We start from the raw sequence: 24,092 nt of genomic DNA, 5'->3' as shown, positions 1-24,092 counted from the left end.
TTGCAGATGAGCAGATACCCGGGTTGTTGGAATCGGAGAGAGAAGCATGAGAAATGCAGAGATGTTGACTGGACCTTTCAGCTGTGGAGACACGGGTGACTAACGAGAGCAGAGCTACAGGAGTGGTTGGGGGTCAACTTCAGACTACAGCACTATGAAGGAACAGGAAATGATTAAAGAAATGCATGGAGTCTGTGAGGAACCCTTTTTCAAGGAGCTAGCACTAAGAGCATGCTTCTATAGAAAGCCCTGAAGGGATGGGTTATGTGGTGTGATATCAAAGCCCTCCCTGTTTACAAAGATCAGGATTTTGTGACAGAAATACAACAGGCAGACAGTTTACAAGCCCCACCTAAGATACCCCCTTATCATCCTACTTACCTCATAGGTTGGCCTGGGGAAAGGCCTCAAGGCGAGAGGCAATGTGGAAGAATGGCTTGGTAAGGTGGAGGAAGCCATGTTCTCATCTCTCCGCCGCCTGTGCAAAGCTGCCATTGCTGATTACCAGGGGAAACCCAGGACAGAGTGGGTGATCGCTGGCCACCCTTCTCAAGTAACCCTCTTGTTAGATTTCTCTTTGGGAGCCTGGTATGGTGCATATAACACATGCATGAGGGGATGTGTTGTTGCAGGTGATCCTGCACACGTATGAGGGGATGTGTTATAATACAGCACATGTATGAGGGGTGTGTTACCATATGGCACACGTATGAGGGGGCATATTGTTGCAGGTGATCCTGCACACGTATGAGGGGATGTGTTATAATACAGCACATGTATGAGGGGGCATGTTGTTGCAGGTGATCCTGACCATTTCTCAGATCATGTGGTGCCGGGATTTGACTGAGAGTCTAGAGTTTGACGAAGATCCCTTGGAAGCCCTGGAAGATTTTGAGCAAGTAAATTTTGAGGTAAGTTCTTTACCAGAGAGGCACTGGACATGTTGTCATGCAAGATGATCCCCATGTGTTTTTAATCGTGATTAATCCAAGTTCTAATGTGCTGATAGGATGTCCAAAGCTTTGGAGTTCTTCCTGAAGCCACTGTGTTCTGTTTTTCTTAAGGATACTCCCTTGAGGCTTATGGAATATTTGTGTGAATGACTATAAACTAGTGGGGAAAGCAACTTAAGAGGAAAAGTTAAGGGTTATTTATAATGATTTACAAATATTCAGACATAACTGTGTTTACTAGGATCAATGTGGTGGTTTGAATGAGATGTCCCCCATAGTTTCAGTATTTGTATTTGGTAGCTTATTTGGGAAGGCTTAGGAGGTGGCATGCCTTTTTTTTTACTTCCTTTTTAGAGGAAGTATGTCATTGGGGGTGAGCTTTGAGGTTTCAGAAGCTCATGCTATTCCAAGTGTGAGCTCTCGATTTCATTCTCGGGGTTAAAGATGAGTCCTTAGCTTCCCGTTGTAGTCAATATACCTCCACTCTGCCATCATGGACACCTACCCTCTGAAACAGTAAGCCCAAACAAACGCTGCCTTCTGTAAGTTGCCTTGACAATGGTGTTTTATCACAGCAATAGAAAGGTAACAATTACAACAAGGATGCCTCTCACAGAAATGTATATTTTTATTAAAAACTGTTAAGTGAAACTAGCATTGTCATGCATGCCTCAAAACACAGTGTTGTGAGATAGAGACAGGTGGATCCTGGGAATTGACTGGTCAGCTAGCCAGCCTAGTATAAAGAGCAAACTTTATTCAGTGAGACACTATCTCAAGGCAATAAAACAAAAAGCAATGGGGGAAAACACTGTGTCCTCTTCTGGCTTCTGCATGCATATGAGACTCTATATGTGCGTGCGTGCGTGCGCACGCGCGTGCACACACACGCACGCGCACACACACACACACAATTTTGTTAAAGTATTGCAAATGCACAGGACAGTATTTCTAGGCACAGTGTTGGGCACCAAATCTCTAGAACTCATTCACCTTACTTTTCGTGTTTGTTGAGCAGCAACAAAACCCGCCCCATCCCCAGCCCTGGCAACCACTGCTTTTTTCTGTATGAATTTGATGACTGTAGACACCTCACTCCTGTGGCTGGCTTGTTTATTTAACTTAATGTCAACCCAACTCATCCATGTTGTCACCTGTGACAGGATTCTCTTCCATTTCTGGCTGAATGCTGCTCCATTGTGTGTACAGGACACATCTTCTTTCTCCACTAATCCATTGATGGGTTTCTTTGTGCTAGCTGTCATAAATAATGATCCTTAAGGCTAATTTTAATTCTTCTATATATATGCTCAGAGAAAGGGTTACTCGGTCATATAGTAATTCCATTTCTTTTAGAAACCTCCTTTTTTTTTTTTTGAGAAACCTCCATACCACGTCTTATCCATATGTCCCAACATCATCTTCCTGCCCTCAGTGTACAGGAATCCCCTGTTCCACATGCTTGCCAGTACTCGTTATCTTTTTATTTTTGATAACGAGTTTGAGGTGACATCATATTGTGGGATTTCCTTTTCTTTTCTTTTCTTTTCTTTTCTTTTCTTTTCTTTCTTTCTTCCTTCCTTTCTTCCTTCCTTCCTTCCTTCCTTTCTTTCTTTCTTTCTTTCTTTCTTTCTTTCTTTCTTTCTTTCTTTCTTTTTCTTTTGCTATTCGTTCCTTGACAATTTTATACATGTATAAGTGCAATCAATTTATTCTCACCCTATCCTCTCTTATATGTCTCTCATCCCTCTGGTCCCCAGCACACTCTTTAGAAGTCCCTTTCACACATCCATATCTTTCTGTGTTCTTGTATGACCCACTGGTTTTAACCAGGACTGCATGTGCAGCCACAGGTTTGGAACTATCCATGGAGCCTAGTGGACCTGGTACTGGTTACATAGTGAAGGCAACGACTGGCCTTCCTCTCAGGTCCCATGATTAACTAATCAACAGTTGAGCAGGGAGGCTTACGGCCATTGACAGGCCCAGCCTAGTGTACCCCAGGCTCAGACGACTGTAGCTGCCATGACCTCATGGCTGTAACACATCCTGATGATGACACTTCACAGCACTTCTCCGTCTTCTGGCTCTTACAGGCTTCTGCTCTCTCTTCTGTTATGTCCCTTGTGCCTTGGAGAGGGCACTGTCAGTGTCACATTTAAGGCTTAGCAGTCAGTCCTCACTGCCTGTGATGGTTTGCTTGTTGGTTGGTTGTCGACCTGACATACACTAGAGAGCAGGAGTCATCTCAGAAGAGGGAGCTTCAGCTGAGAAATTGCCTCTGTAAGATTTCCCTGTGAGCACAACTATGGGAAAATTTCCTTGATTAATGACAGATGTGGGAAGTTCAGCCCAGTGTAGGGGGTACAGTCCCTGGGCAGGCAGTCTTGGGGTGTACAAGAAAGCAAACTGAGCACGCCATGGACAGCAAGCCAGGAAGCAGCACTCCTCTGTGGCCTTTGCTTCAGTTCCTACCTTGAGCTCCTGCCCTAGCTTCCCTGGATGACAGACTGTAACTTGTAAGTGGAAATGAACCCTTTGCCCCAAAGCTGATTTTTGTCACTGTGGCTATCTCAGCAATAAAAAGCAAACCAGGACACCTTTAGCGTCTTGCAGTGGCAATCACTGTTCACCAAAAAGAGAAACTTCTCAGTTAGAGAATGAGGATAACATGTGCTTAAAATGTTCATAATCTTATTTTTCTTATATTACGGTTGTGATAGTACCATGACTGATGACTGCGTATCATATATACAGATCTATAGATATAAATATAGATACAGACATGGAGATATTGGACATTAGTATATCGTCTTTAAAAAAAAATGGCATTAAAGTCATTTTCCCACCTTTTAATTGGGTTATTTGCTATCTTCTTGTTGTTATCTTATGCTGCATATAAAAATCAATTCAAAGTAGATTCTGGAAGGATTTAAACACGTGACCTAAAGCTGTAAACTTCCACGAAATTTTCCTTTGCATTGATTTTTCTGACCATGACAGCAAAAGCAAAAGCAGGCAGTGGGTCTATACCAAATTAAAAAAGCCTTTTCCAGCAAAGGAAACACTTAACAAAGTGGAAACACAATCAAGACAACAAAGAACCGCTATCTGCCAGCCGTGTGTCCAACAAGGACCTGGGCCCAGTCTTCAGCTCTGAATTTAATTACACTCTCAGTTGCCACTGCACTTCTAAAGATTCACCCTTGAAATAGAACAGAGAAAGGAAGCAGCCGCCCAGAGAGAAGCAGAAACGCCACAGGGAGACTGTCAGTGCCGGGCTTTCTCCGGAGCCCCAGAATAGAGAAGTGGGGCCCCAGAGAAAGTCCTCTGCAGATGTGGCCCCGATCTGGGCATAACAGGGAAAATCCAGCCCAGAGGTATAAGACCCAGGAGGCACCATTCTGCTTTGATAAAGATATGATAATTTGGGGTAATCGGGAGGTAAAATATTTGTATTTATTTAGTCAATGGTCTGGTTAAAATGCTCTGCAAATTTTTTTTTTATTAGCAACAGTAGAAAATGACGCCTATGAATCAGAAGTATCACCAGGCTGGCCCAGACCTCTGTGTGGACTAGGCTAGCCCCAAACTTACAGAAATGCCTTTGCCTTTGAGTGCTGGGATTAAAGGCATGTGCCATCACATCTGGTAAATTTTTAGGTAGAGCAGTCTATCCCCAAAGACTTCACCATGTATCAGAGATTTTCCTGAAGCAAATGTCCACTCAGGTATAATTTTGCTGTTTCACAGCTGTGTGACAACCACTCAGTTATTGACCCTCTCTGATCATCAGTTGGCTTTAATGAAAAATGAAAAATGGTGTCTAAATCATAGTCTATGCTTCATAGAAGTCTTATGGGAATTAAAACATTGTATTATTTGATCATAGAATTATAAATTTTTCGAATTAGATGGGTTTTTTAATCACATATCTACTTTAAATCTAATAATGAAAACACTGCAAGATGAGGTTGAAAATTAACTGTCAAAATTCTTTCATTCGCAGAGATTAAATGCACTGGCCGCAATAGTTCGAGGCAGTCTTCCTAAATTACACAGAAACATCATAACTGCATTGATTACCATCGATGTGCACGCAAGAGATATAGTTTCCGAACTGGTTCAAGCCAAGGTAAATGTTTCATTGAAGGAAAATGGCATAGCAAGATGCAAACCCCATATGTCTCACCCATCCGTCGTTTGTATCACCAACGTAGGTAGACTCAGCCGAATCCTTTGACTGGCAGCGGCAGTTGCGGTACTACTGGGACGTGGACCTGGATAACTGCGTGGCGAGAATGGCGTTGTCTCAGTACACCTATGCCTACGAGTACTTGGGCGCATGCCCGAGACTGGTCATCACTCCTCTCACAGTATGTCACTGAGCACTGAGGTTCACGGTGGTCCAGAGCAATCGTGAAAGTCTACACCATCAGCACATCTTTACAAAGCAAAAAACTTGCATTGTTTGATTTGTGTGCCTGGGTCTGCGAGTATATTTGAGCTAGAATTTTTCAGGGCCGGGGAGATGTCTCGTTCTAGAAAGTGCTTGCCGTGCAGGCATGAAGTTCAGATCCCCAGGCATGAGTTCAGATCCCCAGCATCCATATAAGAAGCTGGGCACAGAGGTCTGGGCTGCCCTCTGTGATAACACATAATCACGGTGTTAGAGAAGCAGAGACAGAAATATGCCTGCAGATCACTGGCAAGCCAGTCTAACAAATCAGTGAGAGACCCTGGCTCAAAAATCAAAGGGGAAGTGATGGAAGGCGCCTGATATTGACCACTGACACATACACACACGCACACTCACACGCACACACAGACACTCACACACTTCTATCAAATAAATGAATTAGATCTCTGAATTTGTATTTAAAGCCAGTTCTCTTCGATAACAACCATTGGTTGGTTGTTTTCTTCAGGATCGCTGCTACCTTTGCCTCATGGGGGCTTTGCAGCTTGACCTCGGAGGCGCACCGGCTGGTCCTGCTGGCACCGGGAAAACGGAGACCACCAAAGACCTAGCCAAAGCCCTCGCCATCCAGTGTGTGGTCTTCAACTGCTCTGACGGTTTGGACTACAAGGTGCGGTTGTAATTTGTAATCTGAATGTGCCTTTTAACCTTAAATGCTCCCATCAGCTCTCATTGTTTGCAACGTGACTCAAAATGAGGAGAAATCCAGGTGATGTTGAATGGAGAAAAGGGTGGTATTGAAGTAGGATGAACAAACAGAGCAGGTCAGCATGTGGTGGGCCAGATCATCTGAGTAAAAACCAACTCGGGGAGACTTGTCAAACAGAGAAAAATAATGTAAAGAAAAATCTATACATGGAGGATGGGGCTGGAAAGATGGCTAGGCTCGCTGCTCCTTCAGAAAACCCGAGTCGCTTTCCCAGCACCCATGTCAGTTGGTTCACAACTATCCATAACTCTAGCTCCAGGGTATCTGACGTCGTCTGGCCTCCACCGGCACTGCATGCCTATGCATGCACACATACACAGAAGCACACACACAAATAAGAAAGTAATCTCTTAAAATCTGTACGTAAGTAAGTGGAATAAAAAGCGAGCTAGGCTAGGCTGCGTTCAGGAAGGACTCGGACCAAGTCTAACTTTACAGAAGATGGGCAGTTGAGAGACTGATACTTAGTATCAAGTATGAAGGCCGATATGTAGCGCACTGATTTTCCACATCGCCAAAGATCCAAGCAGCCTTCAAGAACATGAAACCCGTGGAAGGAGGGAGAAATAATAGTAGGATTTTTGCTACATTTGTTCATGATGCCCTTTATACTCTAAAAATTATCAAGATGAATGATATCCATTAACATTTCACATGTTAGAAATCCAAGATTGTTTGTCTTACATATTTATTTGACTTAAAATGCCAACAATAATATTAACATAAGTATCCATTTTGTGAAAAAGAACTTCACAGGCAAAAAGCTTACTGGCGACTTCCATGTCTTTTTTAAATCTTTGAGGCTGGCAAAATGATGCCAACTGCAATCTCATATAGTCCTCTGTAATCTGTTGAGGCTTGTTGCTTTGGTTAAATTATCTGAAGATCTAGTCTCTCAAAGAGATGTACTCTGAAAAGAGAGGGATATTTTAATTTTTTTTCTCAGGTAGTTGAGTGTAAAAAGCAGATGACAAGCTGGTACAATCATGAAGACGCTTTGGCCCCACAGACTCCCTGAGGGACGGTTGGGGGCTTGCAAAGATGAATCTTCAATTCTTCTGATGGATGCTATTAAACTCACAAAAATATATGTTTATTTCTTTATTGTTAGAAACTGAACGCTCAGTTCACTGAGTAAGACTTTTTTAGATGCTGTCTGCCAACCTTCTGCTTTCCAGTTCCTGTTACAGTTCATAACATTTGCACATTATTCAATTCTTGTCTCTATTTTGTATGGAAATTAAATATAAAATGTCAGTGTCTCGCACAGAACTCATGCTGAAATTCTCCTTGCAGGATTTGAGGACACATTAGACCCCTAGACAAGAATTAACAGAAAAATACACTCCTAAGTCCTCCTTTGGATCACAGTTTCTTTCTTTACCTCCTCTAGAACAGTGCTTTCAACCCTTTGTGTGTGTGAATCACCCAGCGATTCTGTTAAACTAGGTGAGATATTCGATTCTATTTGCTTCTCCAGTTGACTGCAATTTTGCAAACAGTAACTATCAGACTGAGTTACTGGATGCCCACCGTGGAGTAAGATAAAAGAAGTATACCATATTGTTTATGAGAAGAGACATAGCACTCCATCTAAACCACAACATGACTGAATGTTCCCTGCTCCCAGATAACCCGTTAACCGCTGCATCTTCAGCAAAGCTTCTGGCGGGCTGCCCTTTGGCCTGCTACCTAGACGGGCACTATCATGAAATGCATCACAGAATTACCACTGCTCTGTACCAGCACCTCCTTCTGCACATTGTGGGCTTAATCCTCCAAAGATAGCCAAGTTCTGCCATCTGCCAGCCAAGTCCTGACATCTGGATACCTGATGTAGGGATAGAATCTTACCAATATATGAGATAAGGGTAACGCTGAATGCACCTAATCCAGTGACAAATGCCCTTCTAAGGATAAGCTGTGAGTACAGTCACGTAAATAGAAGAAAAACCACGGGAAAGGACACACTAGAAGCAGACATTGGAGTGATGATAGGGACTGCCTGCAGATCCCTAAAATAAGATCTGGAGGCAAGAAAGGTATTTTGCCTGGGTAAGCACGGTTTAGCAACACATTGATTTCTTATTTTAGCTTTTAGAACTGTAACATAATATATATCTGTTGTTCGAAGCAGCCAGTTTATGGTAATTTGTGGCTATACAGAGCAGGGGCTGGAGAGATGGCTCGGCCTAAGAGTGCTCGCTGCTCTTGCAGAGTTGCACTCCCAGCGCTCACCGTGGACCGCTCACAACCATCTGGAGCTAGGGGTCCAGAACCCCTTTTCTGGCCTTCACAGGAATTTGCATACACATGTGCACACACACACAGAGAGAAGCACATGTGCACATATATGAAAAACATATGTGATGGCTTAGTGGCTGATTTTCCAGAGGACACAGGTTCAATTCCCATCACTTCACCAAGTATGTCTTCTCCCTTGTTGGAACAAGGGACAGATGTAATTATGTTTGATCTGTGTTCCTGTCTACCTTTGGCTCCTAGGCTTTGCCCTCTTCTTCACCTACATTAAAAGGAGGCTAGAGAAATGGCTCGCTAGTTAAGATTGTGTGCTACTCTAGCAGAGAACCTGAGTTTATTCCAAAAATCCATGTTGGGAAGCTCACAATCACTTGTAAATTCAGCTCCAGAAAATCCTATGCCCTTTTATGGACTCTTCAGGCACCTGTACACATGTTCACACATACACACACACAGTCAGAGGTACACACAGGTGCACACGCACACACACACACACACGTGTGCACACACACACACACACACACCTATAAATTAAAAACAGACCTTGAAGAAAAAAGAAAGAAATGAAAACTGCCTGACTTGCAACAACATTTGTTAATCAGTTGGTCACTAGAAGCATCTTTTCTTAAAATCGCTAATTGGGACCACCCCTCTGTTAAGCAGGCTGGAAGTTTTGCATCCAGGGCCAACGTATCACACTAAGATATGGTTTGGATGTGGCCAGGCTGCTCTTAGCATCCACTGGGATTTGTTACAGATAGCCCATGTGAGAGCTAGATTTCAAACTCCTACAGTCCTCATTCATTCAAGAGTGTCAGAACGAGAGGGTCTTCTGTATAGACGTGTACTCAAGGAGACATGTTTTATCAAAGAACTTAAAGCGAACATCAAGACCAGTGTTTTTTTTTTTCTTTTTTCCTCTGTAAATTGCCCATACATGAGTATTGCTTAGAAATCTTCATGTACCCCAGAAGACAGGCATCCTGAGGAGAAAGTGCCTTAGGGCTCCATGATGCCAGCTTGATTCATTCTGTGGTTCAGCAAATGTTTAATTTTTCTAATGTCAGCCACAGTAGTGTTAATTTTCAAAGACTTGTCTCTGCCAATCTTTTATTGTAATAAAAGAATGTAAGTTCCTCCCAAATCTCTCTTAGGATTCCTCTGGAATTATTTCAAATGATTGCCCATTTTCTAAATGGTCTTCATTTCCTCCAGGATTGCTCATTTATTTCACTCCTTCTTTTTCTGCACATTGGTCTTCGCCTGAGTACCTATTGGTTGACGTCTTGGCTCATCTGTATGAAGAGAGGACTAAGCTGGGTTGGTGGACAGCTTGTTTCCCCAGAAAGTGAGCAGGCCTCTTTGAGGTTACAGCATGTATGCAGAGCAGACATGGAGCAACCAATAGACCTTACTGAGTGACAGCTGAGGGTTTTCCTTCTCAGTGTTCACATTTCAGTTGTTTTCACTCCTGAATAGAACCATCTTTTATTATTACTAAAAAATCAGTGAGTGATTATCTCCCCTAAATAGATCTCAATTGTCTTCAATGAGGACTTGGCATTTTAATCTGATGGGAAGTCACTGTTGAATTCTGAATAACCTTGTTGTAAAAGTTAATTTTAATATAACAGTATGTAGTTATTTAATACAGCGACTGTTTTTCTTTATTCTAGCTAGTTCCCCTATAACGACACAGAGAGAGCAAAATTTGTTTAAGGCTTTACCTCAATACTTGGGCAGTCAATTATCTATTTTAATCCCTAAACTAATCTGGCTACATTCCAGCCCCAAACCCCATAATACTTGCATTTAGGGCCTTCCGCTCTGCAGCTGAACTCTTGTGAGCACTCTCCTCCCTGTGGCTTGATCCCCGCCCTTTCTCCAGCTGGTGGAACTGTCGCCCTATTTTCTCTTCTGCCCAGCCACTGGGTAATCAGCTTTTCTTGACAAGGCAGATGATAAATGGTAAGAAATGTTTGCACAAATCTGAGACAGACGATTCTTGATATCAGCATTCCAATGCCATGTCTGGATTGGAACAAGATATGAGGGCAGAGAAATAAACATCTGAATAACACACGGATAAGCTTTACATTATGCACAAAACATTATGCCTACACCTTGTTTGTTCTGCATAGAAAAGGGGAGGGAGGGGCCAAGACAAATTGTCCCAGGGCTCACGTCTGCCCTCCTTGCACTTACTAATACTGAGCTTGGAAATTCTTGAACACATCACTGAAGAGTATACCTGCCTCTCTCTGCCTTGGGGCTACACTTTTCTCAGGTATACAATCTGTTTCAGGTTTTTTTCATCTTCTGGCAATTTTTTTTTTTCCTCAAAACTTTCTCCCTGCAATTTCTTTTCTCCTATGCATCGTAGTTTTACCACATGGGGGCAGGTGTGAGTATAAACACACCAATAGAGACACACATAGAGAGGGGGGGAAGGGAAGGAGAGAGACCTGCACCTATGCTTGCTGGAATAGGAGGAAGAGTAGTGACTAACTGTACAGTTCACTTGATCTTGAGACAGAAAGTACATCAATTCCATTCTTACAAACATTCATACTGTAAAGGAATATCAACCAGAAATTCCAGCCTTCAAAGGCATTACACACTTTAAATGGTACAAGTGCACAGTCATTCTCATTCACCACTAGGATTCTGCTGTAGAATAAATCACCAGGAGCTGCAAAGGTGGCTCAGCCCCGCAGTTAAGAGCCCTGGAAGCTCTTGCAAGCTTTAGGCTCAGTTCCCAGCAATCACATGATGTTCCCAACTGTAACTTCAGTTCCAGGGGATCCAGCTCCCTCTTCTGGCTTCAGTGGACACTGCACCCCCATGGTGCATATACACAATGCAGACAAAAGTCTCAAACATAACATAAAATTAAATTTAAAAAAAAAAGTAAAAGAATGAATCGAGATCCACTCTTGGGGCAGCAGTCCCTCTGCTCAGTGTTCTCATGCGTGCCTGCCACAATGGTTCAGAGTCAATGGAAGTTCCCACTAGTGAAATTCCCCAAGGCCTTTTCAAACGGTCAAGTTTGTCTCTTCTTCCATGTATTTTTTTTTTTTTTTGAGAACCTGTAAATATTTTCCAGAGCTAAGCGGAGGTTATGAATGAAGATTCCCCAAGAACACATGCTCCCAGTCATCATTTTATTTAAGAGAAAAATCAGATTTAAACTCCTTAGTGAGGAGCAAAAGGATGTGTGCTCTTGTAGAAATGTACTTGATGCTGGTGAGCAATGCCCACTGGAGCTCGAAGACAATTGGCACCAACATTCCAGAAACCCCCCTTCGTTAGTGTCTTAGCTCCAGATGGTAAACATTAGAAATGACCAACAAGGCAGCCTGAAGTTGATCGGCTTTGCTTTGGTTTCAGATGATGGGGCGCTTCTTCAGTGGCTTGGCACAGTCAGGGGCCTGGTGCTGCTTTGACGAATTCAATCGGATTGACATAGAAGTCCTGTCCGTCATTGCTCAGCAACTCATCACCATTAGGAATGCCAAAGCAGCAAAGGTGAGAGGATGCCGTGCTGGCTGGCTGTCAACAGAGCTTTCTCAGATTGGTCATGAATTCAGCAAGCAGTGCCATAGAAACGGTGCAGTTTCAGGGTAACCGGTGAATGCCACACAACTTCCTTGGGTATATGAAGTCCTGGTCTAAGCAAAATAAAGAAATACATGCTGTACTGGATCCTGGGGATACAGAGATCCTAATGCCTGAGCCCAGGAAACCCTTCTTCCCACCTCCAAAATATACACATATATACATATGCACAAACATATACACAGTGTACACACACAAACACTTCCCTCCTCGCTTTCCTTCTCTTGCTTCTGACATTTACATACCTGCTGTTTCTTTAACGCCCTCTTTTCTGGGCCACAGCACTTTCTTCGTGGTTTCCAGGGTCTACAGGATGTTGGTGGGAAAATAGAGGAGAGAACCTAAGAGATCCAAGGAGTCCAAGCTCCTCAGAACTTACTACTGGAAAATCTGAGGGCCAGATGAAGATTCGGAGTGATCCTGCTACTTAACACACCCTGATTCCTGAAGAAGCAGGGTTGTGTTTGGCAGGTGATGGCTATGAAGGATAGACTGTCTAGGTTTGGTCACCAACAAGAAGAACAATTCAGCCTTCACAAACCAGAGCCTTCCTCATTCCCTCAAGGGAACTAACTGACACAAGTTCCTTAATTCCTCCCTCAGCCCCTTCCAGAAGATACCTGACTTCCTAAGGCTCCATCCATAGGTTCATATTGCAAAGCTGGGGGGCCCTGGTAAAGTTATTAGGTCCAATGTGAAAGCCCCAGCAGGCCACTCTCCCAGGCTCTGTCCTAGTGGCATAGGGTATGTTAGACTCTGTCCCTTTACAGTCCCTTTCCTCAAAGCTGGAGATGAAGCTGGACTTCAAGTCTGCTCCTGCACATTCTATGACTTCCCAAAGTCATAGGATGTGGATGATGACTGAGACAACCATGCAGGAAACAATTAAAAATATTTCAATTAAAAAAAAAAACAGAAAAAAGTTAAGGTTATTTTTATGACCTCTGTAAAATACTGAATTATAGAAAAAAAGAAAAAGAAAGTAAGTAAGTTGGGGCTGGAGTTTTAGTGAGTGGCGAAGGGAGGAGTCTCTGGGGTGGGTTTGTATTTGCATTAACCCTTTGTGGAGGAGATGGATGCAGGTGAAGATGATTCAAAGAGGTAGAGAATTATTTCTCCAGGCATCACAGATACACACCTGAATCCAAGCGACTCCTGTGATCTGCATTCAGCCCTGCTTCCCATCTGCTCTGTGAAGATGTGGACTAAATGCAAAGACTTGCAGATAGATTTTGCAAATCATTACCACCTTGCTGTGTAACCCACAGAGAGCAAATCTGGAGATCAAAGCAGGCAGGACCCAGAAAGAGTAGAGGCTGCTTGATGCATTCCCAGCTGGAGTGCAGCCCTGGAGTCAGAGTTGGCTACACCCTCTAGAACCCAACAAAGAAATTGAGATGTAAGTGTAGGCTTGGACAGCACAAGTATCCACTCTGCAGCAGTCAGAACAGTCACCATTTTCTTCCCAGGCAAGGATACAGGGCTCAGCTCCACCTGGGTCTTCCCCTATAGTCTCATGTGGTATTGCAGATTCATTGTGAATCCCAGGTTCTTCCTCTCTTCGCTGGCAGTGTCTCGGCACCACCAACTCACCAGCTCAGAAAGGAGATCAGGAATGGGGGTCTGCAGTCCATGCTTCCCCTTGGGGAGTCTGTACACCAGACAGGAGGGGGAAAGCAGAGCCCTAGTTGGGCAGGTTCCTGTCTGATTGGGGGCAAGTGCTAAGTACCAAAGGGGCAGGAAAAGAGAAAGGTCTTCTTTGGGAGTCTTAGTGTCACGGCTCCTTTAAGCAAAGGCCTTTCTGGTGGTGATCTTTAATGAAGCAGTTCTCTGAGAGGATTCTTGCTTGTTCATATTGCTTTATTGGGGAGTGGATGTGGATGTATACACTTTATTTGGGGTGAACCAGGGATTATATACTTTTGGGGGGAAGGGCATGAGAATATCCAGGAAGGGAAGGTCATTGGCTGAAGGAGAAGGCTATCTAGGTCCCTCATTAGTATGGAGAAGAACTCCAGGTGCTATGCTATGTGACTGAGTGCCCCGTGGTCCTCTCAGTTGGTGGTCGTGGTTAAGCATTCCAGAGCAGGCACTGGAGACTTGTGAAGGGCAGCTCCACTCCTACCAGCTCAGATCTCTGAGATTCCCTGGGTTTGAGCACGCTCCAGTTTACCAGTTCATACGACCCGTCTGGTAGTGCGATCCCACGTGCCCTACAGTGTCAGACCTCGGTGTCAGGCCACCTTCATCCAGTGGCCCAACTCGGAACCTTGGCTTCATCTCTATCTTGTCTCTTTAGCATCAACCTAGAATGTAAACTATCTCTGGATGGAATGAATTGCATCTGCTGGGAGCCCTTCATTCTCAGATTCCGGTTCCTGTCTCCCCCGTGACGATTCTCACACACATCCCAGTGTGTAGTTTGCCCAAACTGTTCATTGTCACCTCTGCTCCATCACCCTCAAGTCCTTTCTTCCCACAAGCAGTGAGACAAAGGGGAAATTCTTTAGTTTATCATGCAAGACCCCTGGCGCTCAGAGCCCAGTGTACTTGTAATTTTCTCCCTGTCAGCAAAAATACCTGACTAGGAGCAAGTTTAGAGAAGAAGGCTTTAATTTGGCTTACAGTTAAGGATGATACAGTTCATCGTGATGAGGAAGGGATGGTAGTAAAAGTTCAGAGGCTAAGACCTGGTAATGAAGGCACAGTGGTAGGAGCTTGAGGTAACTGACCAGTCAGGAAATAGAAAGAAGTCAGGAAGTAGGCCAGACTACAGAACCTCAAGGCCTACCTCTGGTGATTCACTTCTTCCAATGAGGAGCTGTCCCCTCCACGTTAGCACCACCAGTTAGGAAGTGAATGTTCCAACAAAGAGTCTATGGAGGACATTTCATAATCACTCCATAGTGCCAGGCCCAGCTATGCTGCCATCTGAACTTTGTTGTTGCCCTTTAGCAAAGTGGGTTTCTGAATGTGCCATGTTCTTTATTGTGCTTGCTCCTCTTGCCTGAGAAACTGTCCAATTATCAATTCAAAATGCCCCTCCTCATGCTTCAGGTCTTTAGTAGCCTGGCTGTTTCCAGCATGAGCTTTGTTCACACACACACATACACAGACACACACACACACACACAGACACAGACACAGACACACACACACACACACACACACACACACACACCTGTTGCATCTGCCACATGAGATGGCCAGAGCATCCAGGTTTGACTGCACACACAGTATGAACGTCCTTCAACTCTGTGTCACCCTGGTGACCCCAGAGCGTCAACCTGCAGCAGGTGTCCAATAATCACCTACTGTTGAGTGAAAGCAAGGGACTAGAACAGTGGCAGAGAGGCCCCAGTGCTCAAAGACTACAGTTAGACTAGAATTTCTTTGGGGAGTCCCAGAAAGTAGAAGCAGAGAAGGTAAACTGAAGAGTCTCAGCAGATGGTGAGACATGAGGCTTTCAGGACTGGGTCAGGAAGGAACCTGGGCAGGGCAAGGCTGGGAGCAGAGAGCAGTGAACACTGAACCCAGAGGAGACTGGACAGAGGCAGATCAAGGGAAAGCTTCCTCAGTCTCACAGAAGAGGTGTTTATTTAGCCCCTTCCCTCCTCTCCTTTAACAGCTCTCCAGATTCATGTTTGAGGGACGGGAAATCAAGCTCGTTATGACCTGCGCGGCTTTCATCACCATGAATCCCGGCTACGCAGGCAGAACAGAACTGCCAGACAACTTGAAGGCCCTGTTCAGACCCATGGCTATGATGGTTCCCAATTACGCACTGATTGCAGAGGTGAGCTTCAGACTCTAATGAAGCAAGGTTTTATGCAGTTGGTTTTACTTGCCTTCTAATTCTCTCAAGACAGAAACTCCTTCTATTTCCTAGTTTCATTTTTGTTACCATGATGAGATGCCTCAACCAAAAGCAACTTAAGAGAGAAAGAATTGATTTTGGCTCATAACTCCAGAATGCAGTCCATCAAACCTGATAAGAGGGCAGATGTGGGTTGCATCTATAGGCAAGAACAGAGAGAAATGAATGTATGCTTGCTTACTTACAGTCAGCTCAGCTCACATACACACTCAGTCCAGGAACCAAACGCAGGGAATGGTGCTGCTCACAGTGGACAGGTCTTGGCCCTCAGCAATCAACACAGTTCCCCATAGACATAACCACAGGCCAACCTGATGTAGACAATCCCTCATTGAGTATCTCTTCCCAGGTGATCCTAAGAGTGTGACAAGTGAACAGTTGTCACCATCTTACTTTCTAAGTCCCCAAGCAATGGCTGCTCACCATTGCTCACCCCTAAAAAACAGAGTCTACTTCAATCTGCATGCATATTTAGTTTTCAGTCTTACTGCCAATATCCAGAATGCCTCAGGTGCTTTAAAAATGGAATGAGCCCATCTACCAAGGTTTAATCAGTTCATCTTTAGGAGTTAAAATGTCTGAATTGGTTCTAAACAGACAGCATTATCCTCATTTCTCTTTGGATATAAATTTAATTAGAGTCAAGAAGTATTAGAACCCAGTCTGGTACCTCATGCCTATAATCCCAGTACTCAGAAGGCTGAGACAGAAGGATTACTATGAGTTCAAAATCAGCTTGGGTAGCAGAGTAAGACAACATCTTAAAAAAAAAAAAAGAAAGAAATAACAGGAAGAAGTAGTGTTGGGTCAAAGCTGCATTAATCACCTGAATATTAATAATAGTCTGTAGGTGTTTGGAGAGAAACCAGTAGTCATGAATAAATTAATTACGGTTGTTTATTGTTTTTATATCTATCAAGGAATCCTTTTGTTTCAACATTCTTGGTCTTTCAGTCTAGCTACAAATCCATGTGTATAAGCTTTACATGTGTTTCTCAAGGCACTTCTCATGGAGGGCTGCTTCATATATAAAGTACGCACAGCTCGTAAGGACACGAGTGGATGTTTGCACAGAGATTCATCCGTCTGGCGCCAACACCAAAGCACCGGGCTTCTTTTCAGAACTCCAAAAGCTCCCTTGAGCTCTGTGTGTGTTTTATATTGATGGGCGCTTCCCCTTTTAGAATGGGATTTCTCGGAATGAACACATTACTCCTGCGGCTAATACATTCCTTTCAATTATTAAAGACTCTTTTACCTGAAGTAAAAGGAATTGATTAAGGCTAGACCAGACCAACTCTGAAGGAATTAGCATAATGCTTGATTCGTTTGTTCGGAGGTGTTCCTGTATCTCCTGTGGACAGAGTGGTGCAGAGGCCAGTTCAAAGGAGCAGCGCCTTTGCTCTCGCTTCTCTCTGACCTGTTCAACACTGTGCTCACCCCTCCTCCCATTTCTCCCTGTTGTTGTGTTGCTCAGCCCTAAATTGGAGGAACTTCAAAGTCCAGTCTTTAGGCATCTTTCCTGTGGTTGTCAGGGCTTCTCACCAGCAAATGCTTTTAATTGTGACAAACACTCCCACTTTGTAATAAGAGCACCGGAGTCTCCAGCTAGGGAAATCAAGGCAGCTTTCTAACTTTGCAAAGCTGGGCAGCAGCCTAGAATGGCAGCACACTGGCTGGAACCCCAGCACAAGCCCCTCCATCCTCTTGCTCTGTGGCAGAGGAATCAGGAGTAATCGATCTTACACAGCCTCTAGGCCATGTCTTCCCTCTGCTGCTTACATTTGTCTTGTTCTGAACGTAAGTCATGTCTGAGCTTATCTTCAGCCCTACGTTTTAAGCGTATGGGATTCGTGACCTTGTTGCATTCACATCTGCAAGTTGTTAGGCAAGATTAGCTGTCAATAATTTTCTGTTCTAAACTTTGAGCTTGAGTATGTAGCTTAGCAGACTCTAGCAGGGCTCTTGTATCTGGAGTGAAACTGGCTGGAGGCACCTTTGAAAATGAACCGGCAGCATAGGGCGTTTCTCACGTAATCACCTACAGTGTGCAGAGCACTGTAAAATCCACAGGCATACAAGAATGCATACCCACATCTATCTATCCATCCATCTATCTATCTATCTATCTATCTATCTATCTGCTTTCCTCCCCTTTCTCCTTCCCCTCTTTTCCCTCTTTCCCCTCCCCTCTCCCCCCCTCCCCCACTAACTAAATAAATGTAAATAAAGGCAGTATCTCTCTGGGATGGAGAGGGACTGAAAAACCTTTCTTTAGGTTGCCTTAGCTAAAGGGGCCAAAACAGTAATTCCATCCCAGCAGAGCAGCTCCCTCAGCCTGGAGAGGACTGATTCTTGCTTTTGTGTTTGGAGTTTACACCACCATTCAACCTCTGTGTGAACTTTTTTTTTTTTATGTACAAAGTTGACCCTCAAGCCAAAGAGTCACCAAGGCTCCTTCTCTATCTGTAGAGACAGAAGAGTCACAGTCAGGCCTCCCTGAACAGTGTCACTCTCCCTGGGACACAGAAAACTCATTTCATTAGATCCTTTTTTTTTCTTTCTCATCACCATTACAAACAAAATAACAAAATAACAAAATAACAAAAACAACTCACGTAAGAAAGGTTTACTTTGGCTCGCAGTTTGCGGGTACAGCAGAGGTGACGAATGAGGAGTGTTAGGTGGCTGCCACACTCTCGAATCTTTATGTCTCCTCACTCAGCAACATAAAGGTGTGCTGCCTGGGTAGATGTCAAGTATGTCGTATCCAGCTCATGTATTGCAGACAAGGCAATGTAAAACACTGCGTCATATTTTCTCTCCTAGGTAATTCTGTATTCTGAAGGATTTGAATCCAGTAAAATACTAGCAAGGAAGATGACACAGATGTACAAGCTCTGCAGTGAACAGCTGTCCCAGCAGGATCACTACGACTTTGGCATGAGAGCCGTCAAGTCTGTACTGGTCATGGCTGGGTAAGAAACCCAAGGGGAGAAAGCTCAGTCAGTAAAGCGGACAGCCATGCGAATGTGAGTTCCATCATGAGGGGCCGTGTAAGAAAGCCAAGCACGGCTGTGCATGTTTGCAAGCAATCACAGTGGTGAGGGGTCAGGGACAGGCAAATCCCTGGGGCCCACTGACTAGCCAGTGCTCCTGAATTAATAAGCTTTAGGCCAGTGAGAGACCTTACCTTGAAAACAAAGTGGGTGGCTCCTGAGTAATGACATCCAAGTTTGTCCTCTGGTCCCCATGTACCTGTGGTCACCCAGAAATAAGCACACAGACATACAGAGAGACAGACAGACAGAGAAGGATTTGAGAGAGAGAGAGAGAGAGAGAGAGAGAGAGAGAGAGAGAGAGAGAGAGAAGAGTGAAACTCTAACAACTATGTAATCAAATGTACATGGCTGACTCCCACAGGTTTTGAAAGCAATGTCTGATGACAATTAAGAGAGTAATAAATATGGCTTGCTGAGCTTGAGAGAATCCCTTCTTTGTCACTTGTGTGACCCAAGGCTGAATCTTCACTGTAAGCCCAGCCGGGCTCTGTTCTCACTAACTTGTATTTCTCCAGAGCTCCTCAAGTGCATTGGGTTTCGGAGAACAAACGCTATTACCATAGCTGGAGAAATGGCTCAATAGTTGAGAACATTTGCTGCTCCCGAGGGACCTGAGTTTGGCTCCCAACAGCTCTGTCAGAAGGCTGACAGGCATCCATGATTCCAGTTTGTGGGGATCTTACTCCCTCTTCTGACCTCCATGGGCACTGCGCTCACTCACGGATACCCCCATATATTCCATATGCAACAATTAAAAATAAAATCTATTTTTTAAAAAGCCTTGGTTGCTGTCAGGCTGACTCAAAGGCTCACATTCCGTTACGCCCATGCTAGAAGATCAACTCCATGTTGCCTGAAACAGCCTCAAGGGTTAAAAGGGACTTGGTTGGTTTTTTTTCAGTCCATGATTATTTCAGACTCTCTGTCTTCACAGCAAGGGCTCAAGTTCAAAACTAAGGTGATTTCTAGTCACTATGGAAGGACTCTCATTTCAGACTCAGCTTTTCCCTTCATGAGTACCTGAAGCTAGCACACCCTCCGTCCCTGACTTGCCCGGAGCCTAAAATGGAATCTGTTCTCTTTTAAGCTCTTTCTCTCAGAGCAGGCCTCATTGAACCCAGTTCAGTCCATCCAGGGTCTCTGGCTCTTGAAGCTTGGCACTGCAGCCCGCTCTCTGTCCCTTACTTTAGCCCACCAGATCCAGCATGTCTCTTCTTTACAGCATCGCTGGATAACAAGCAGAGATCAAATATGTTCAGATCCATTTGCATCCAAAGAACACCACTGCATCCCTATGCGTAAGACTGATGAATGCCCAGTAATTGATCTACGTGATGTGCCCGAAGGTTACTGCAGAGAAAGACAAACTAGCCCATAGCAGCTTTCAAGAGAAAAGGGTAACTCTCTTGAGTGGAGAATTAGAGCAGACAGGGGATTAGAGAGATAACTCAGCAGTAAACAGCACTTTCTGCTGTGGGGAGCCGACAGAAGGCGGCTATCATCCTTGCAGCCATCTTGAGCCATATACCCTGACAAGAGACTTGTTTTCAACAGCCTACAACAGCTGAGCACACTCTGATAACATCTTGTTTTATATACCCAGGATCTTCCCTTGGGTGTGCGACTTAAAGGTGTGACTTAGAGACAAGACTTAAGAAGTGAGACTTACAAAAGGCAAGAGGCAGACAGAAGAGGGGACTGGAAACTTGGAACTTGGAGGCACTAGGGACTAGGAACTAGACTTGGGACAGGGACTAGGAATAAGGGACTTGGAAAGAGAGAAGAAGAGAGACTAGAGAATAAATGGGACTGAATCACACTCTGGTCTCCATTCTTCGTGTCTGCCCTTTCTCTCTTGCTGAACCCTGACCCACAGACCGGAGCAGCAGTACGAGCCAGGACAATTTAGCCCCCAAAGCTTGGAACAGTGCAGGCTCTAACAATTTTGGCCCCCAAGCTTTTGCCAGTGCAGGTCCCAACATTTGGCAGAGCATTCCCCGACATTCTGCTCTTCCAGAGTTTGAGTCTTAGCACCCACATTGGACCCACCACCCACACTGGGTAGTTTACTACTGTCTGTAACTCCATGGGTCTCACAACCCCCTTTTGGCCTTCATGAGTTCATAAATCCACTCATAAATAAAAATAAAGTAAGTAATTTTTAAGAGCAGGTGAAAGAGAAATGCATGACATTCTAGACAGAAGGGACAGAAAGTGACAGGAATATGAGCCATTGTAATACACTCACAGGGCTCTAAATTCAGATAGGACAGAGTCTAGATTCATAGAGGAGTGTATTTGAGAAAATGTCCCTGTCACTCTTCTCTAGGCTTTATAACAAATGAAGGACTTGTCCCTGTGCTGTGATAGAGGAAATCAACACACAGGTCAAGTCCTTAGCAGAAATCTCAGTTGAGTCCCTGACCCACAGGCCTAGAACATTCCACCCTGTCTTACATTCTGTTACTGTCTTCTTAACGACTCTCTTGAATTTAGGTCTCTAAAAAGAGAGAACCCAGACCTCAGCGAAGACGTGGTCCTGATCAGAGCGTTGCGAGACTCCAACTTGCCAAAATTCTTAACAGATGATGCTCTCCTGTTCAGGTAAGTTCCCAGAGCCCACAATGTCAAGCATTAGAACCCATACAGAGGGAAAGGTTACCACTCAGGAGGGTTTTATCTCTTTAAAACCAATGCATTTTGTGGGACGATGATGGCCAGGGTTACGGAGGAAGGGTCAAGGAGAGCTTCAACTCCAGATACTTCAGGTGAGGATGGCAAGAGTGGACTCCCTCCACCCTCCCAACCTGGCATCCTACAGTCAGCTCCTCCACCATCAGCCCTAGTAGGAATTTATTACCCTGACAGTTGTCAGGCTTCTCTTCTTGTTTGACCTTACAATGTCCCCCCACACCACCATCACCCACACCCTATAGCCCTGAGTATGCAGATGAAGCATCTTTAAACACCCCTGTCCTGGCCAATTATACACTGTCACTCAAGCCTTGCCCCAGGGACCATGGCCAATACCTCCTCAGGGCCATAAATACCCCCTTTCTCCCTATTGAACTGAACCAGTTCTCTGAAGCTGTCCCCGGGTGTGTGTGTTCTTTGACCTAGTACTCAACAGCGAGCCAAGATCCTGCCTACACCCACCTGCACCCTGATAAGCTTCCCTCCCTTTAGTCTAGCCCTATGCCCAAGGGGCCTGGCTATCCCAAGGGAAGGAAGCAAAGCACAGCTCCTCTGGAGATAGGTGCATCCCTCTAAGAAACAGTCGGGGGATGTGGGAATATACTCACTGGTGAGCCACCACGTGGGAAGGGGCAGGAAGCTTGGGGGTTGAAAGCCAGCTTGGGCAATATGAAACCTTAGCTCTTAAAAGCAAAAGTATGAACTAAACTTACAATGCTATTCTAATCACCTTTTGTTGTTGTTGTTGTTTTCAAAATATTGATCACCAAATTGTGTCATTTTGCAAATCGGCATTTGGTTACAAATTCCTGATCCTTAGATTTGAATTTAACATAAGCGCGACTGCTTTAATAGTTCTTTTAAAAATTCATTTAATATTATGTTTCTCCAAGTTATATGTATACAATCTTTAAAAATAAAATAGTATATAAATTAGCCCCATAGAAATCAACACGTTTTTGCCTTTCACTAAAGGCCATCCTTTTCAGCTCTTCTGTTTATTTTACTATCCCCTCTATACTTGGCACCATGCTCGTGCCATTCCCTATGTTTGTGGGCATGGACTATTACGTAACTATGGCAGATGGGAACTTATGGCCCATCCTCTCCTCTCCATCCCTCCCCTCTGCACAGTTAGACTGCAGTACACTTAAGCACAGTAGCCAAGATTTCCAGACTAGTGTAACTGAATGAATTAACAGTCTGTTGTTAATTTCACTTTCTTAGTTTTGATATTTAAATATTGTTTTCCATGTTATTGTTATTAAAGTTATTATGTTTCTGTTAGAGAGAACCCTTGAAGCAGGTTCTCAGTGTCATAAACTGTGTGTGTGTGTGTGTGTCTATGTCTGTGTATGTCTGTGTATGTCTGTGTGTGTCTGTATCTGTGTATGTCTGTGTATCTGTTTGTGGTGTCTGTGTGTATATGTCTATGTGTGTGTCTGTGTGTGTGCACTTACCTGTATATGTGTATGTGTCTATGTCTGTGTATGTCTGTGTGTCTGTGTGTGCGTGTGTCTGTGTCTGTAACTGTGTGTGTCTATGTGTCTGTTTATGTCTGTGTGTGTGTGTATGTCTGTATGTCTGTGTGTGTGTGCACTCACCTGCGTATGTGTATACTGTCATCCGTAACTGTTTTCCACCGTTGTTTTTGAAGCACAGTCCCTCACTGAACCTGAAGGCCATTGATTTGGTTAGTCTCAATAGCCAATGAACTTCAGGAATCTGTTTGTCTCTGCTCACTTACTCTCTCCTTATACTGGGTTACAGGTGTTTGTTGCTACATAGGACTTTGACATTGGTCCCAGGGATCCAAACAGGCACACAACTCACTGAGGCATCTTCCCAGTCCTGCAAATATTTAATTTAAATGGATTCCATCCAGTTGACTCCAAAGAAGTTTTCGCCTTTTATAGTTACACAAGTGGTTTTAGGAAAATACTGATTTCCCCTCAAATGTAAAGAGTGGCCAAGGAGAGAAGAACGTGTGTGTGCAAGTATTCAATTGCCTGTGTCTGCAAGTGTGATTGCACATGTCTGTTATCGTTTGTTATTCTTGGATCACTTTCCCATGATGCTCCTTTACCTATGTAAGAACTCAAACCCTTGACCGGATATAAACAATGGAGCTATCTTTTTAAGTCTCCCATTCATATTTTTTTGAGGAGGAGGGGGTTGATACAGGGTCTCACTATGTAGCCCAGGCTGGCCTTAAACTTATGATCCTCCTGCCACAGCTTCCTATGCTCTGGAATCACAAAGATGGGCCATCATTTGTTCAGTGCGTATATGGAGGAAGCCTTCTGTCCCAGGGAACTTTGCTTTTTGTCTATTTAGACTTCCTGTTTATTTTATCACCTTTTTTATACTATAAACTCTCCATCTCCTGAGAAAGACCCCCCTCACCACAGTGTGTGAAATTTATTCCTTTCATTTC

General features: G+C 44.1%; 1 protein-coding gene across 2 annotated transcripts in view; it reads left to right on the top strand.

Moving 5' to 3' along the window:
• Positions 1–24,092, top strand: part of Dnah6 (dynein axonemal heavy chain 6) — a 191,083-nt gene that overhangs the window by 64,930 nt on the left and 102,061 nt on the right. For both annotated transcript variants that reach the window (XM_076939926.1, XM_034511794.2), the window contains exons 25-33: positions 389–553; positions 801–911; positions 4,963–5,088; positions 5,174–5,329; positions 5,882–6,043; positions 11,795–11,932; positions 15,651–15,818; positions 18,729–18,877; positions 21,458–21,565. In XM_076939926.1, coding sequence (XP_076796041.1) covers positions 389–553; positions 801–911; positions 4,963–5,088; positions 5,174–5,329; positions 5,882–6,043; positions 11,795–11,932; positions 15,651–15,818; positions 18,729–18,877; positions 21,458–21,565 — 1,283 coding nt within the window. The remainder of the gene's footprint in view (positions 1–388; positions 554–800; positions 912–4,962; positions 5,089–5,173; positions 5,330–5,881; positions 6,044–11,794; positions 11,933–15,650; positions 15,819–18,728; positions 18,878–21,457; positions 21,566–24,092) is intronic.

Source organism: Arvicanthis niloticus, chromosome 9 (genome assembly GCF_011762505.2).
Source record: "Arvicanthis niloticus isolate mArvNil1 chromosome 9, mArvNil1.pat.X, whole genome shotgun sequence".
NCBI lineage: Eukaryota > Metazoa > Chordata > Mammalia > Rodentia > Muridae > Arvicanthis > Arvicanthis niloticus.
Note: the sequence above shows the minus strand (reverse complement) of the source record. Positions and strands in the feature narration are given on the sequence as shown.